Source organism: Festucalex cinctus, chromosome 15 (assembly GCF_051991245.1).
Source record: "Festucalex cinctus isolate MCC-2025b chromosome 15, RoL_Fcin_1.0, whole genome shotgun sequence".
NCBI lineage: Eukaryota > Metazoa > Chordata > Actinopteri > Syngnathiformes > Syngnathidae > Festucalex > Festucalex cinctus.
The window spans coordinates 11,316,196-11,333,002 of NC_135425.1; the positions used below are offsets into that span (position 1 = coordinate 11,316,196).

The window sequence follows — 16,807 nt, forward strand, 5'->3', positions numbered from 1 at the left end:
TTGTGTATGTATGCATGTAAGTTGAGTTCATGGCTAAGTATTACACTCCCGATAGTTCCCCTTCTCTCTCACCCACATCCGTCTGCCACCTGTTTTCCCAGAGTTATGACCTCAGTCTGCAGGCGTCTCTACCAAACAAAGCCAAACTACACACAGCTGTGTGTGCGTGTACTGTGTAGGGGTGTGTGTGTGTGTATGCATGGCTGCATGCGAGTAAGAGAGAGAGAAAATGAAATAAAATGCTGCCTTGAGATTTGACTTTAACACATTCACTGCCAGCCCAGCAAAAATGCATCATTTGACGTCTTTTTCCGTCAATGGCAGTAAACGAGTTAATTTAATTTGTTCCATGATGCTCAAAGTCCATAAAATCTCTCAAATAAATAGTAAAACAAATGTAAATGCAATTCATCCTTTCCAGCCTTCCCGCAAAATACCAATTAAAAATAATTGAAATGTTTATTTTAATGAGGAAAAATAGCATTCATTCAGTATATGGTTCTATACTATGGAAACAGAGTTTAACAGAATTAAAAATAAACCGTTTTCTCCACACTACATCGATTAGTTGGCCACCTGGGGGCAGTTTAAGACACAAATGGATATACCGGCCATTGAGACGTCTCCTCAGCTCAGCACTAATTGTTGTTCTTGGAAGAGGATAAAGAATATATGACTATTATTACTGTTATATTGTGTTATGTGGTCCTTGAGTTCATTTCAATGACATCAGGTTTGTATTAGGTTAAACTTCAACCTGATGATATCGGATATTACTTTTTGAAAATAACAAGCTCCCTCTGCTTGTTTGTTTTTCCTTCTCCATTAAGTAGCACTGCTTCATGTGATTCAGTTCCTGCGATTATGTTTGAATGAACCAGGGAAAAGCAGTAAAAAGTAATCACGGCCGCATCCTGTCCCGACTCCAACAATGCGACTCACCGAGCGCTGACATAACACGCAATGACGCGTTCGGCAAAACCACACCCACTGTGGGCAGATTATTATGCGCAGACATCTGTGATGAGGAAACCAGGTGTTTGGGTGAGTCTCAAGCCAGAGATTTGTGCTTCCTCATCATTTTAAAGCTGAACACATCTCTTTAACATTATGTGCACAACAGAAGCAATATGCTTACTAGTTGGAATAAAGACCGAGGTGACAAGAAAATGTGTTTGTCTGAGACAAAGATGCAGTACTGAGACCCGGGTGACGCGCAAACACACGCATGCACACAAGCACACGCCTCTACAGCAGGTGTTCTCCATTAAGAGAAAACACTTGCAAGTAAATACTATCACCTAGACCAGTGGGAGTGCGACAAAGCTGCTGAACTACTCCAGGGAGGACAGCGCAAAGTGTTGCTAACGTCACTGCAAGTTGAGCGTGTAATACAAAATAGTAGGGGTGTGAATTGCCTAGTACCTGACGATTCGATTCGTATCACGATTCACAGGTCACGATTCGATTCGATACCGATTAATCCCGATATGAATTTATAAGTCGATTGTTGCGATTTTTTTTCATTCAAATTTAGAAAATACTAATCAGTAAGCTTTTAGAGTGTAAGATTTATATGAAAATGTATTATTTATTTATCTGAAATTTCAGTCTTATAGAGGTTGTAATCTGTTTCATGTTTGAACAGCATTAAAATAAAATATTAAGGCTTAATGTTCCGTTCATATAACATTCTTCCATGCTCAAGGTGCGAATCCTAACCCGAAGTCAGACGTTTTGTTGAATATTTTTCCATTAAAAATGGAAGATTAAAAATCGATTCACACACACAAAAAAAATAAATAAAATAAAGGCAATGATGATAAGACGTTGAATCAGTAAGACTACCGAATGAACAATTCTGAGCTCTTAAAAAAAAAAAAAAAAAAAATAAAATCGTTTTTTTTTTATTGAATCGATTCGAGAATCGCGCGATGTAGTATCGCGATATATCGCCGAATCGATTTTTTTTTAACACCCCTACAATATAGCATCAGTACCTCTGCCAAAGATGTCAACAAAAGTGAAAACAAATTCTTCTATCATTTGCGTCTGCGTTTCTTCTGCTCGCCATCACCGGGCTTTGTGGAAATTTGTATGAGCCAAATCAACAGTCGAGAGTTTGTGTTAACACAGATGGACAGTGAGTTTGAACTAATAATAAGTACAGTAAATGAAATCAATTTCAAAGATGCCAAAACAACGACTTAATAATGCTGACATTGTATTATAAGGTGCCAGTTGCTAACAGTAGAATCTCCAGCGTTGCAAGTAGCTGCTAGCTATAGCAGCTAAGGAAGCAAGACAGCGATTTCCGAGCGATTACTTTTAATAGACAGACTCTGTTTACTCAGTTTAATAGGCAAACTCTGCACACTTTGAAGCTAACAGCCTGACACAGTTGCTGTTCTTACTGATCACATTTTTAAAAAACAGGCTTACTCAAATGTGCTGTTTAAGCCGGCAAAATCGCTACTGACCTCTCTTCATTACATCAACCAAAATCTATGCGGAGAGTTTTATCTAAAACCACGGAAAATAATCAGAAGATTAGGCAATATTAGCAGTAAACAACAAGCTTGGTTCATTTTTATTAGAGAATAAATGGCAAGCCTTTTTGATATCTCTGAATTATAAATCAACTGTAAAAATAATCTACAGCGTAAAAAAAGAAGAAGCTATAACCAATTAAAGAAATTGATCACATTTTCTGACTCAGCAGCCCAGAATTACTTAAATCATTCAATAAAATATAAATAAATACATAAATTCCCCCAAATAAATAAATAAATATTGGGCAGTATAATAAAGGACGTGTGTGTATTATATACAGGATTTTAAAGTTGATTGACTTTTGTGGGAAATCGTTTGTATTAAAATTACTAGTGGTATTGAAACTTGCTAACAGTATCGGTGACTACTCGTACTGGTATCGGTCTGAAAAAAAGTGGTTTAAAACATCCCTAGAGTGGACACATACGAATGTGCACAAACAAAAATAGACAATCTTGCCCTGAATGAACATGTTCAGACATCTGAAAGTGTTTATGCGTTTCGTAATGTTCCTTTCCTCCAAACCCTCCCACATCTCCTTATGTCACCCAGCTGTTTACTGTTTCAAGTCGACATGAAAGACAAAACTTGTACCCATGTTTTCTATCTCGCCATCTTTGCACGTGATCAATATATAAAAAATGTCATCGGGTCCTACCATGAGTGAGTGTCTGTTGCCTGACAGCAGTCCAGTCCCGTAGCCGCTTCCCAGAGAGCCCATCGAGCCGTTGTGCGTGTGTGCAGCCCCAATAAGGCCGTGCATGTCACTGTGCCCGCTGGTCATGGCTGTTGATGGGCCGACAGCGTGGCTTCGCAACACATGGATGGCATCGTCCAAACGCTCCAAACGGTCTTCGATGCGACTTTGCTGCAGGTTAACAACATAAGATGAGGTTAGAAACCTGAAACATATACTGTACATACCGTATTTTTCAGATTATACGTCGCTCCGGATTATAAATCGAACCAGCCAAAAAATGCATAATTAAGAAGTAAAAAACATACATAAGTCGCACTGGAGTATAAGTCGCATTTTTATTTATTTATTTGGTAAAATCCAACACCAAAAACATACATGTCATCTTGAAAGGCAATTTAAAATAAAAATAAAAGAGAGAACAACAGGCTGAATAAGCGTACGGTATAAGAAAACGTTACATGACTGACATGCCTGCTAATGTCAGTAACGACGTAACATATTGAGAGTTTGTAGCGAGCAGTGACGGGAGTCGGAGGCGGAATGTTGAAGCACGGAGCCAAAGGCTGGCGTTTTATTGACATCAGCTTCTGAGGTCTTAACAGCAACTCCCCACTCAGCTAGAAGCTAACAGGCTAACTCCCCTTTTCCACATAACAAAACCTTCCCACCCAGAACTCTACCTTCGTCCCAACGTTCCGTGGGTGAATTAAGTTCCCATTTCTACAAGTTATTCATATAACTCTAGCATAAAGAACATGCTAACAAGTTTACCAAACTATCAGTTTCACTCCAAATCACTAAATCCAATGAAATCTTCATCCTCGGTGTCACTTTTAAACAACTCCCCCAACTCGGGAGGTAGACGTCCTCTTCTACCGGCAATGTTATCAACACAGGCCTGGAGCGCCCTCTTGCGGTTTAGTGTGAAAATAACATGTGAACTGATATGATAATGTGTTAATTTCACACATAAGTCGCACCAGAGTATAAGTCGCACCCCCGGCCAAACTATGAAAAAAACTGCGAATTATAATCCGAAAAACACGGCATACTGTATATACCAAACAAACTTCTGAAAACAGCTCTGGATTGAATACTGTTTCCCGAGCAACACTTTCTCAACAACTTTCAAGTTGAGCAAGGCTATTGTTAGCTTTGAGACCTTTTGCTAATCTCAGAATTGTGATGGGTGAAAATGTTTCACTGTTGGAAGGCAAAGCTGCGAAAATACAATCAAGTGTGAAGTCAAAGTCTTAAGAAACACCTCATATATATTTTAGACACTGTGTGGAGGTGTGGGTGTGCGTACCAGCGAGTGCAGTGGAGCCTCATAGTTTGGCGGCGATGCTCCCTGCCCGCCATTCCTGGACCAGACAGATGAACTGGCGGCTGGGACAGAGACAGATCCAGAAATTATCGGGAGAGGAGGCCATTACAGCATCAAAAATAATGATTTACAAAGAGATTGATTCACGGAGTGTCGAGAAATGTGTGGACGATAATTGCAGTTAGGCTAACTTCACAGTTTCATAATTCAGATGAGATAACAGATACAGTATACAAGAGGTAAAAATAATTATCTGCATGACACTGAGACAGAAGGAATATTATACAAAGAAAAAGGACAGGAGCAACATTTGTGGCTGTCAGTAAAATGTTGATAACATGTTTTGTTTATTTTGTATAGAACAAAGCGCTAATCATGGATTTCACGACTTGGCGGTGACCAGTTGGGGTTGAGTTAATAGCTTGTATTATAAAATCTGAAGAGAAAAAGCTAAACACTTTGTGTAGGACCCTTTCTCGCCACAAAACACCAAATGTATGAAATAAATAAATAAAAACAAAGAAGAAGAAAAAAAAAAGAAGAATAGACGAAGCTAGCAAAGTTAGCATGTCATCTGAATTCAGGGATTTGAGTTGCTCAACTGACAGACTGTTGACATGTTCATATTTCTCAAAGAGAATCATTGCTAGCTACTCATATGCTCTAAAATATTTGAACATTGAAGATGTTTAACACAAGAACTCTGACTCCAACTATGCGTCAAAAATGGACCGATCTTCTACTTGGGTCGATTTAAACCCAACTTTGAGTCAAAAAGTGGGTCGTTTAGTGTAAAAGAACTCATGAATATTGGTCAGATCCTTTACTTGGGTAAAAAAAAAAGAAGAAAGGATATTTTATATAAAAAAAAAAAGTTGGGGCAAATTGACCCATAAAGTGGATCAGTCCATTTTTGATCCATAATTGGGTTACTTTTGACCCAACGGTTTTTAGAGTGCTGGCTTAGCAGCGTTACTCCCATTACTGTATTTTCTTTCCACATGCAGTTCAACAAATTTTTGCGACAATTGTTGACAGCGTTGCAAGAATAAAGTTTTCAATTTTGAACAGCTTTTCGGCCATTCAACTCATTTATTAGCCACTAGCCTTTTTTTATTTATTTTTTAAATATAGTTATGGCCATTATTTGGCCACTTATTGTCATGTTTATGTAAGCTATAGACGCGATAATGTATAATAATTGACTGGTGATCATTCATTTTGCGTTGATAATAAACTAATGGCATTTCTTAATATGTTAAGACGCATTTAAAGGAGACAGTCCAAGTTATGAGCCTTGTGTAATTGAGTCCCAGCCACATCATTTTTTTCCCCACTATTATGCAGGTCTCGGCGTCTTGGCGTCACTTTTTTATTTTATTTTATTTTTTTTTAGTTCAGTTAAGCAAGCCAATTGTTTGGGCAATGTGCATGTTGTCACAGTGATTCATATGTTAACCAATTCAAAAGCAATTTTACTGTTAAATCGCTATGAGGCGTGTTCTGGTCATACTGGAACTAGAACTACTTCCTATTTCCGTGTCTAAAAATCACAAGCTGAGCTTTTCTGGCGGTATCTTTCCAATGTTACAAAGCAAATCTGATGTAGATTATGGATTACGTGCACAAAGATGAAAAGGTTTGGCGTTAACAGACAAAACATCTTCACACCCAAGAGGTCTCTAATCATGTCCACTTGGAATGTTGAAACATAAAAGACCCAGTGACAAAAAAGAAACCAACAACTCATCATATCACATAACAGACATGCAAATATCGGATGTGTTTCTTCGAAAACAGTAAAGTGTCTTTCTGATTAGCATTGACCCTCAGCAAGACAAACATACTTTGTGGATCTATTGTGTGTATTTTCCCTCAGAAAAGGTTATATCCAAATCGTCAGGTCTCCTTTAGCTGGTAGAATGAGATGAGAGACACTTGTTGAATTTACATGAACAAGAGGTTTTGAGAGATAGCAAGCTTCAACAGCATCCAGTGTTGAGAGTATTATTCTTTGGTTCGAGTAGCTTGCAAATTAATTCTAAGAGGGAATTCAAATAAAATTGTGGAAGAACATTTGAATTGATAAGGACAATTTAAAGTCTTTAGTTTTGAAATGAGGTGAGCAATTGCAGTACCAGGAGAAAATCCACCCATGCAAACTCCACACACTCAAAGTCAGCTGAGACTGGATCTAGCTCACCTGCTACCCTAATGAGGTCAAACGCGCTAGAAAATTGATGGATGGATGGATGTACTGTATCAGACAGCCTGAAAATTATTTTTTCATTTTAACGGTCCAAATGAAAATCAATTTTGAGTGTACAAAAAAAAAATCATAAGGAGTCTCAATTTATCATCTGGAAGGACTTGTCTTTGAAAATGGAGCATTACGACAAAAAAAATAATATAACTGTATAAGATGTAGCTATCTGTTTTTCCATATTGGTGACACATCTAACTAGTAGAAAAAACTGCAATTCAGCAAATGTAGCATGAGGGCCTGAAATTCTTTCGATTATTATGATCAGCATTATTATTATTATTCCAATTATTGCTCCCACCCTCCTCCCCTCCCCCAAAATACAGGACTGTCTCAGAAAATTAGAATATTGTGCTAAAGTCCATTATATTCTGTAATACAATTAAATAAGCAAAAATGCCATACATTCTGGATTCATTACAAATCAACTGAAATTTTGCAAGCCTTTTATTGTTTTAATATTGCTGATTATGGCTTATAGCTTAAGAAAACTCAAATATCCTATCTCAAAATTTTAGAATATTTCCTCAGACCAAAAATTTTTTTTTTTTTTTAAATGCCATAATCAGCAATATTAAAACAATAAAAGGCTTGCAATATTTCAGTTGATTTGTAATGAATCCAGAATGTATGGCATTTTTGCTTATTTAATTGCATTACAGAAAATAATGCAATGTATCACAATATTCACATTTTCTGAGACGGTCCTGTACTACTATCATGTAAACAATAACAGAAACAGAACTATTTCCTTCTTAGGTTATCTAATAGTAAAAGATTAAGCACTACCTTTCTGACATTGTAATATTACTAATAGGGACACTAGTAGTTTCAAAGCAATCTAAAATTTATCATACTTCGGCAAGGGTTGAAAATCCCAGCAAATGTGTCTTGAATTTTATGTTGCAGTATTGAGAACAAACTGATGTGATGTAGGTATGACACTAAGAATAGGATGCCACCTATAACAGCAAAGTATGTTTGCTATTGGAACATTGCATGACAGACAAGTTCATCAAGAAATTAAGTTTACGCCCTCAATATTAAAACTCCGCCATTTCCCTTTCTTCAAGTCTTCAAGTATTGCTTCCTCTTATGTCTTATCTCTCAGTCTTGGCTTGTTATCGCTGGATTCATCTCATTAGCCCATGTATCACTTCTTGTTTGTTCTCCCTTTGCCTTTATTCATATTACATGCTAATTTCCACATGCTAATTAATATACAATCACCTGGGTACATTCAGGTGCAAATACAAATATCTCTAATTGTTTTCAGTCCAACACTGTCAAAACACCCTTGCAGCATTATTAGCCTTGGATATCAATTTGCATGTAGTTTGCGCTAATAGGTTTCAATTCTAATTTGTAAAAAGTAGAGCGACTTTGACATGATCATAAACACCAATTATGGTTATGCAAGCAGGAGCCCAACCAGCTATAATAGCGAAGAGGGGGGGAGGGAGGAAGAGGGATGGGGAGGGGTGGGCTCAAGCTCACAGAGCCTGTAGGTTGGTGAACAATTTGTCCAAGTGGTGCTCGTAATTAAAGCTATCTGTCACAAGGCTCGGAGGAGGAATACAAAACCATGTATGTCACTGCCACAATTAGAGACAAATTCAACACAACTATTATGAGGAGTCATTTTTCACTTTAAGGAGCAGGAGGTAAGAGAGGGGGAGAAAAGACACAAACAGGTAATGTGGCAATGTGATCGTTTTATTTGATGATAATCTCGGTTGGATCGGAACATGATTTCGGCTTTTAAACAACTTCAAGTCTATCAAAGTCGAATATAACGATGTTATTTTGTAAAAGAATAATAATAATAGTAATAAGAGACTGAATCACGGTTTCTCACTTCCTTGGTTGTTTGTGTTGTTATGTCGTTGTGTATTTGATGGATGTCGGACTTCATGTGTCTACCTGTGAGGGTGGGCGGGGAGCCCACTGGAGTCGAGGGATTGGACGAGTAGCTGTTGTTTGTGTGGTCTGGGGAGTAGATCTGAAGAAACAAAACAACAAGAAAAGGGACTTAAGAATAATTAATTAACCTTGCATAATTATTTCAAAAAATAGTGGAGTTTATAATAATATTATAATATTAATGAGCGACTAAACAAGTCTGTCACAGGTGTGTTTGTGTTTTTTTGTGCTGTACTTACCGATGCAAGTGCTTTTCCTAAGGCGTCTCCTGTCTGAGAGCTACTGGCTGCTCCACTCTGTGTTCGGTTAGCTGTGACACATACACACAAACACACGCACACGCACACATATGAACAGGGGATGGAGAAGGATGTCGTCTTGCAAATCAGGGTGCTACTATAAATTCTTGCAACATTCCTTGTAATACATTTCCATTGACAGGACAGCAAAACCAGAAAGGTTGTTGTCATAAGAACAGAGTTTAATTTTGTAAGTAGTCATGCACTCATTTTTAAGTTGCCTTATGACAGGATTGGTCCGAAAGTGTGGAACTGCCCATGTGTGGTAAAGAGTTTTGACTGGGCTATGTCGTTCGAACGTCATTTTGGATGTATTAATAGACTTCTTCCAACACAATTCGACCATATAGGTCATTTTATCATGCACCAATATATGACCAAATGTTACGTTTTTTTAGTTTAGCGACCTCTATGGGCCATGTAAATAACGTTAAAAAAAAAAAAGATCGTATTTGACTTTCAGAGGTTGTAGCATGGTTGACGTTACAAAACATAGTCAAGACGTAAATAATGACTGGCCTGATAGCTCAGTCGATAGACGTTCGTCTTGCAACTGCACTACCCAGGTTTGAGTCCCAGTAACTACACTTATGGTTCACTTTACCATTTTTCGCTATTTACATCGCTAAACTACAATACGTAACACTTGTTCATAATTTGGCGCATTTGTGGTCGTATTCAGTGGAAGACTGTCTCTATTAGTAAAATGTAGACCAGATGCTAAATAACATAGCATGTTTACCCATAATTCCAAATCTTAATGCCACCATTTTGTATGCAAAACCTCGTGGCATTACAGGAAAAAATGCTATGGGGTAGATTCACTAAGAATGTGGTGCGTCCGCTAATGGCACAAAATATTGCACCACAACTGCACCCGCAGTCTGCGCCCAGTTACCCACCTATTCACTAAGGATATTGCTATAATCATATACCGGCACAAACACGCCCACAAAACTGACAGCTTGGAGCAAATTTGCGCCTCATTTACCACACATGGCAATGGATTTGCGCCAAGAATATGGTAGCATAGTAACAGTAATTTATTTATAAAGTACAAATTATTGGTGCAATCATTTAAAAAAAATATATTTTCAGAGGTTGACGTGGACGTACAGTATTCATCTGGCACATAGAAATGATCGTAAAATTACGTCGTAAACCAACATATAGAAAAATGTCCCCCCTCCCTCCCTCTCTCTCCTCTCTGCGTGGTCAGCTTGAGGGGGAGGCTCCCCATACCACCATGCACTGCTGTCATGATCCCGGGATCGAGGAAGCGCCAAGTTTACACCAGCCTTCCATAAAGTTTATTTGCGTCACTCAAACTCTGTGTGGCTATTAGCGCTAGCGTTAGTGAATTAGACGCTGTATATCAATGGGTCTCATTTACATTGGGGTGGGCATAATATGCGCCAAATGTATACAAAATACCTAAATTACATATGCACAAATACCACTGGCGCACCAGGGCGCAATCTGGTTGGCAGTGCACTTAGTGACGGATTTCCCCATCTGCGCGTGTTTAGTGAATTAGACGCTCCCGGATTGCTCCATCTTTACTGGTTAGTGCCGCGGAAAGGCTACGCAAACCTTTAGTAAATCTACCTTTATGTTTTTAGCACCTGGCCTAAATTTCACCAATATTTGAAACAATTTTACAAACATTCGAACAACTTTATCAAAAAGTTTGACCAACTCAACCAAAATGTTTGAACGGCTTTAACAAGCTGTTCAAATGACTTCATCGAAACATTCGAACGACTCTGTAGTAGGCACAGTCAAAACTGTTAATTCCACATTGGCTTTCCCAAACTTCCGTAGATTGGTAATCAGTAATCAAATTGAATTATGCTACACATCCAACAAAAGTGCGCTCTCCAAACTTAAATCAACCATCTTGTCCTAAAGCTTCTAAAACATTCTTGACACAGTTCAGTGTAATAAACTGTAGATATGCATCAGTCTCACATACATGAATGTGAATATGTTAATCCGTGTGTCACACATAACACACAATTAGAAGAATCAACCCTTGTCGATTGAAATATTTTGAAAATTCTGCGAAACTTGACTAAAACGATTCACTGAAAAACACACCTATTCTTGCCTGCCCGCATATTTTCGTGTTCTCTCAGGAACCAAAAAATAAATAAAAATGTCAGGCATCTCGCAAAGAAGCACCAGAAGAAGTTAAAACATCCTGGATATGCTCAAAGGAGAAAAAAGTTGCGCTGAAGTTTCACAATTTATTATTATTTTTTTTTATTATTACTTATATTTTTATTTTTTTATCCCCTTTTATTTATTTAACTATTTTAATCTATATTGTCTTGTAGCTTTGTTTTTTATTTATTTATTTTTTCTATCGTGTTTAACTGTTTTCTTTTAGTGTTTAAATGTTTTTATTTGGTAGTTATTACATTTTTAGCTCCAGTGTTTTCTCATGGGGGAGCTTCCACAGTGAGAGGAATGCTTGGTCTTCATCCGTCTCACTGTGGATGAACTCCACCTGGGTGCCTTTCCTTACAGGGTACTTCTGTGCCCCGCCATGTTGTGGTTTTCATGTGTTTGTTGGGTTTTGGGTGTGTCTGTGGGTACGATCATGGGGATGGGGGGGCTTTTTCTTTCTTTTATTTTATTGTATTATGGATGTCCAGCACTTTGAGTTGAATTTTAAATGTATGAAAGGTGCTATATAAATAAAGTTGATTGATTGATAATTTGGTGTGAAGAACAAAAAAGCCAAGGAATACAGAAGTAGCATATAATTGTATAGCTAACCCAAACGTACAGTACATATACTGTATGAAAGGGTGTAACAGCCATTTGTTTTTCCAAAGGTAATTTTTTGAAAATGTGTTTGAAACTCAACTTGATATTTTCCAGTGAGTATATTCCTTATGAGTATCAAATATTTAATTGGTAGTGTGTTCGAGATACATAGTGGAACAGCACAGACCAGAGACGCGCAACCCAAACATCGCCAATTGGCAAACTTTTGCCGTTTGCGGAGGGTCTCGGTCCCTAACCCTCGCAAATAGCGTGGATTTAATGTACAACCAAATCTGTTTCACACACTTGCAGTCTGCTGATGCCAAAGAGGAAGGATGTGACCTCAGTGTACCAGATGAACTTCCACTCGCAAACGCACACACTGGCAGATAGAGTCTGACATGCTCACAACTCATATCTCCTGATAGCAGATCCCAGATGGAAAGTTTACGCTCATCCACACAAGTTAGACATAGGCTCACACACAATCACATACAGTATAGAAAGAAAAAAATGAAAGCACGAAATAGACTAGATTTCCTTCAGCAGTTACAGACTAAGAGAAGACATACAGTCTAAGGAGAGTGAGATAGGAAAAAAGAGAGAAAGGAAGCAGCATATGTTTTGGGGGTTGTCTCACTCATGCCACACTACTGGCCTAGTAAAGCATCCAAGAGATTACCAACATAAACCTCACACATGAACTCCGATCTGGACTTGATGCAAAATCTAGAACATATGCAAGGGGAATTTTTTTCCCCATAAACAAGAGATTATAGCTACAAAGGAGGAGATGAAAATGGCATTTTTCTGTCTGCCTACCTGATCTCTTCAAAGAGAAAAGGGAAATCAGACTATTTCCTGCCTGTATATTTTATTTTACAATAAAATAAAAATAAATCCGTTTCACATTACATAATTGAATTATTTTGATGTATCTCTCGGTGGCTTATTTTATGTAAGAAAGAAATAAGAAAGAACACACCATTGGACTTTTTAGCCATGTTTCCAGGCCTTACGACTACTCATATTTTATCCCGCTTAATTTCTTTGTGCATCATTTCTCTGTCCTTCTCTTCGGGCCCCCACTCGTTTCCTTCCAGATCACTCAGAGTGAGCTGTGCATGTGGGCGCACGCAATAACTTTCTGGAATGTTGCAGATGTCTTTCCATGAAAACAAACTTTAAATCTGTTTCTTATTGCGTTCCTATTTGTTCTATTGGACTCAAAGCAACGGGCCCATATGGGATGTTGTGCATGTAAATGTGTGCACGTGTGTGTTGTTGTCAAGGTGGAGACAAAATGGAGTACACGTGTCTTTCTCATTGCACTTGACTGTTTTGGAAGGTCTGCGGTTTCTTGAACTAGAAAAATTCTATTTGTATTTTTGTGTCAATGTCATGATAAAAACAATCCATGCGAATAGGTTAAAAGATTATTTCAGTGTTGTTGTTTTTAATCTAAATCTAAATCTAAATCTAAATGTTTAGTGCACGTACCACAAAAGAAGCCATTTCAAATAGTCGTTGGATTGGATTCTTTCATGTAAAAGTATGATAGGTGTTGTGGCCAATACAGTTCACCATTTTTCTGTTCGGCCAACCGTGACATTCACAATCTGTATTTGACACTATGCTATAAAAACAAAAAACAAAAAATGTGTGAACTCAAAATTTCAGGGCAACTAACTTCTGTCATGATCTGTGTTTTGTTCCGTTCTATGTTTTTCTTTGTGCCCTGTTGCCATTGTCTGTCTCGTTAGGTTTTATTGTGTCCACCTGTGCCTCTCAACCAGTCCCTTATGTCATCCAATCAGTTTCCTTAGCCATATACGTTTTGTCTAGCTTTCTCTCGTTGTCTCGTCAGTTTGTTTGTATTCATGCTTCATTCGAGGAAGGTGGGAAGTCGGACATGGAACACTCTCAATCTCCCCGTTCCGACCTCAAAGCGTTTGACGCAAATGTAAACAACAAAGATGGCTGATTAGGAAAATTTTTTTGTTGTTCTGGTTAACACGTTCAGTCAAAATCAGGTTAGGATGTGTAAAGTTACTTTTTTCGAAAACCAGTCGGGGTCCTTTTTTCCCCGATATCGCAAGTCAGATTTCCCAGCTTCCTTGAATGCAACATTAGCTACCTGCTTTTGTTTTGCTTGTCGGTTCATTGTCCTTGTCATGTCTGGTTTCTTGTGTGCTTGTTACTGTTTTGTACATAGTCATGTCAAGTTCTCGTCCCAGTGTTTAGTTACTTTTGTATCCTGTTGTTTCGGACTTTGGTTTATCCATTAGTGTTATTATTCCACGTACAGTACCTTGTTTGCCATCTTGTTATTTTAAAATTAAAGGCATGGTCCGAAGTTTTTCCGTTGCTGTTTGTAAACCCAAAACTGACGCCCAAGGAAGTAGCCAACCAGGGCCGAGCGTGAAAGTAAAAGTTTTGCTCTTGAGAAAATTGACTTTCCCGCATTTCACAATAAATTCCCTTCTTTGATTTGCTGCTTTGTGATTTGGAGGTGGATTTACAAATAAGAAGTACATCTACAATGCTTAATTTGAGCAAGTCCTGAATAACGCAATATTTCAAAACCGGTCAAGACCAAGCCACAATTCTGCAGTATGATTATGTGTAAAGAAAATTAGCTCCAGCATTGGCTCTTACCCATAATGCTGTCTGTGCCGTTGGTGGGAGCGGTGGAGCAGGAGGCGGTGCTGTAGTGATTGGCCCCGCTCCCGCTGCCCGCTCCTCGGTGGAAGCTGGACATGGGCGGAAGGCTGGAGTTGATGTCTGCTGATGAATGTGCTGGGTAGCTCTGCACAGAAACGTCAAAAACAAGGCAGGAACTCCTTTGAACAATATGTCAACAGATGTGCATGTAAATATGACATTAACTCCGCAAATAGCCAATAATTAATTGTATACATTTTAAAGGAAAAATGCTATATTGATATACAGTATATCGGTCGTTCAAAAGTGGTATCAAACATCCCTAATGATAATATTTGTGATGATTAGATTAGCGTCTGGAAAACATCCGAGAAGTAGGTAGCTGCAAAGTCAATAACATCTCGGCTCACCAGTCTGTCATGAGGGTGAACCCCGCAGTAGGAGGAGCTCTGGGAGGGGCCATGGGCGGAGTTCGCCCCTCCCAACATGCTGCCGTGGTAACCCTGTTGGCTTATATTGCTGCTACTGCTGCTCCAGGGTTCGCCGCTGTGGTGACCATCTAATAAAGAATCACATAGAATGGCATGTGAGTGTGAGATTCTTTTTGGTTTCAGATCAATTAAAGCCAAATATTAAATCATCTGTATACAGAGTACACAAGAAAAGGACAAAAATATGAAGTGCTCTTAAATTTAAATACAGTATTAATAATAATGATGAACATGTATATTCATAACATAGTCATGAAATTATATATCGAGTATTCCGTGGAGTATTCTTCTGTACATTTGTTCTTAAGAATGGTTAGTGAAAGAATGGAGGACCAAAACTGCCAAAATTAAAAATAAATAAATAGCAGTCCACTGTCACCTCAACTTGCGACTTGAGTTGTTATACAACAAATGAGAGCAGACAGTGGGCAAGATAGTCGTCCATTTCTGGAACTCTCCATTGCAAGCCGGCGAGACTTCCTTATTCGCCGAGCTGCTCACTTGACCAATGACAGGCAGTTTGTAACGGTGGAGTCCAACCCAACATACGCTGAGGACCGCCCCCCTCATTTGAATAACATTTCGACTTGGCTGTACGGCCCAACACTGCCAAAATTCAAAATAAATACATGACTAAATAAATTACTTAGTAAATAAATGATGAAATAAATAAATAAATGACTAAATAAACGTCTAAATCAGGGGTGGCGATATCCGGTCCTCGAGGGCCGCAATCCTGCTGGTTTTCGATATTTCCCTTCTTCAACACAGCTGATTCATGATCAGCTCATCAGCAAGCTCTGCAGAAACCTGATAACGAGCCTGTTAATTGGAATCAGCTCCACTTCGAGTAGGGAAATCTACAAAACCTGCAGGACTCCGGCCCTCGAGGACCGCAGTTTGCCACCCCTGGTCTAAATAAATGACTAAATAAATAGATAAATAAATGTCGAAATAAATAAATGTTGAAATAAAAAAATAAAGAAATGTCGAAATAAATAAATAAATGTCGAAATAAATACATAAATGACTAAAATTGAAAATAAAAACGGATTTATTTCCATTTATATTTATTTTTTTAGATCTAATTTTCAAATTATATATTTTTTTATATTCATTTTTATTTTCACTTTTAGACATTTATTTAGTCATTTATTTATTTTGGCAGTTTTTGTCCTTCATACAATGTCCCAGCAGATTACATAAACACAGTATAAAAATTCCCTCCCTTCTTTGGACACAAAACTTTCACCTTTCCTGTCCCTGAATGCAAAAGAAGGAATAATACAGTTGACATTCTACACTTCTACAGAAGGAATGATGTGGTATTCGCCATGTGTCATTTGTTCATTGTTACCAAATACTTTTTGGCCACATAGAAAAATCTACCTGTCATGTAATTTAATAATCCAAATTACTTTGTGGAATCATCTGATTTCTAACCCACTACTTTTCATCTTTTAGAAACAAAACAAATTACACATATTTCTGAGTGACAAAATACAAATAAATACATTTTATTTTGCCAAGCATACAACATCTCATTTTCCATTCTTGTGTACATGGCAAATTCAAGCAAATTTCAAGTAACAAAAACACACACAAAAAAAAAAATATATATATATTTTCCAAATATGATGCTCCATTTTTTTCGCGGTGAGCGTACCTGGCATAAAAAATGAGCTTGGGAAACCAGCACTGGTTGGTTTGGAGTTGGGATAACCCGGTGAATCCCTGTTGTAGTCGGCTGTGCTGGCAGATGGAGCGTATACCTGCAACAACAACACACGGACATTTCAGAAATCATCACTG

The 16,807-nt window shown here is 38.1% G+C and overlaps 1 protein-coding gene across 8 annotated transcripts in view; it reads right to left on the reverse strand.

Moving 5' to 3' along the window:
• tcf4 (transcription factor 4) overlaps positions 1-16,807 on the reverse strand; it is a 211,268-nt gene that overhangs the window by 20,918 nt on the left and 173,543 nt on the right. For all 8 annotated transcript variants that reach the window (XM_077496696.1, XM_077496697.1, XM_077496699.1 and 5 more), the window contains 7 exons: positions 16,662-16,767; positions 14,915-15,063; positions 14,499-14,649; positions 9,006-9,076; positions 8,767-8,845; positions 4,563-4,642; positions 3,212-3,421 (listed from right to left, as the gene is read on the reverse strand). In XM_077496696.1, the coding sequence (XP_077352822.1) occupies positions 3,212-3,421; positions 4,563-4,642; positions 8,767-8,845; positions 9,006-9,076; positions 14,499-14,649; positions 14,915-15,063; positions 16,662-16,767 (846 nt within the window). The remainder of the gene's footprint in view (positions 1-3,211; positions 3,422-4,562; positions 4,643-8,766; positions 8,846-9,005; positions 9,077-14,498; positions 14,650-14,914; positions 15,064-16,661; positions 16,768-16,807) is intronic.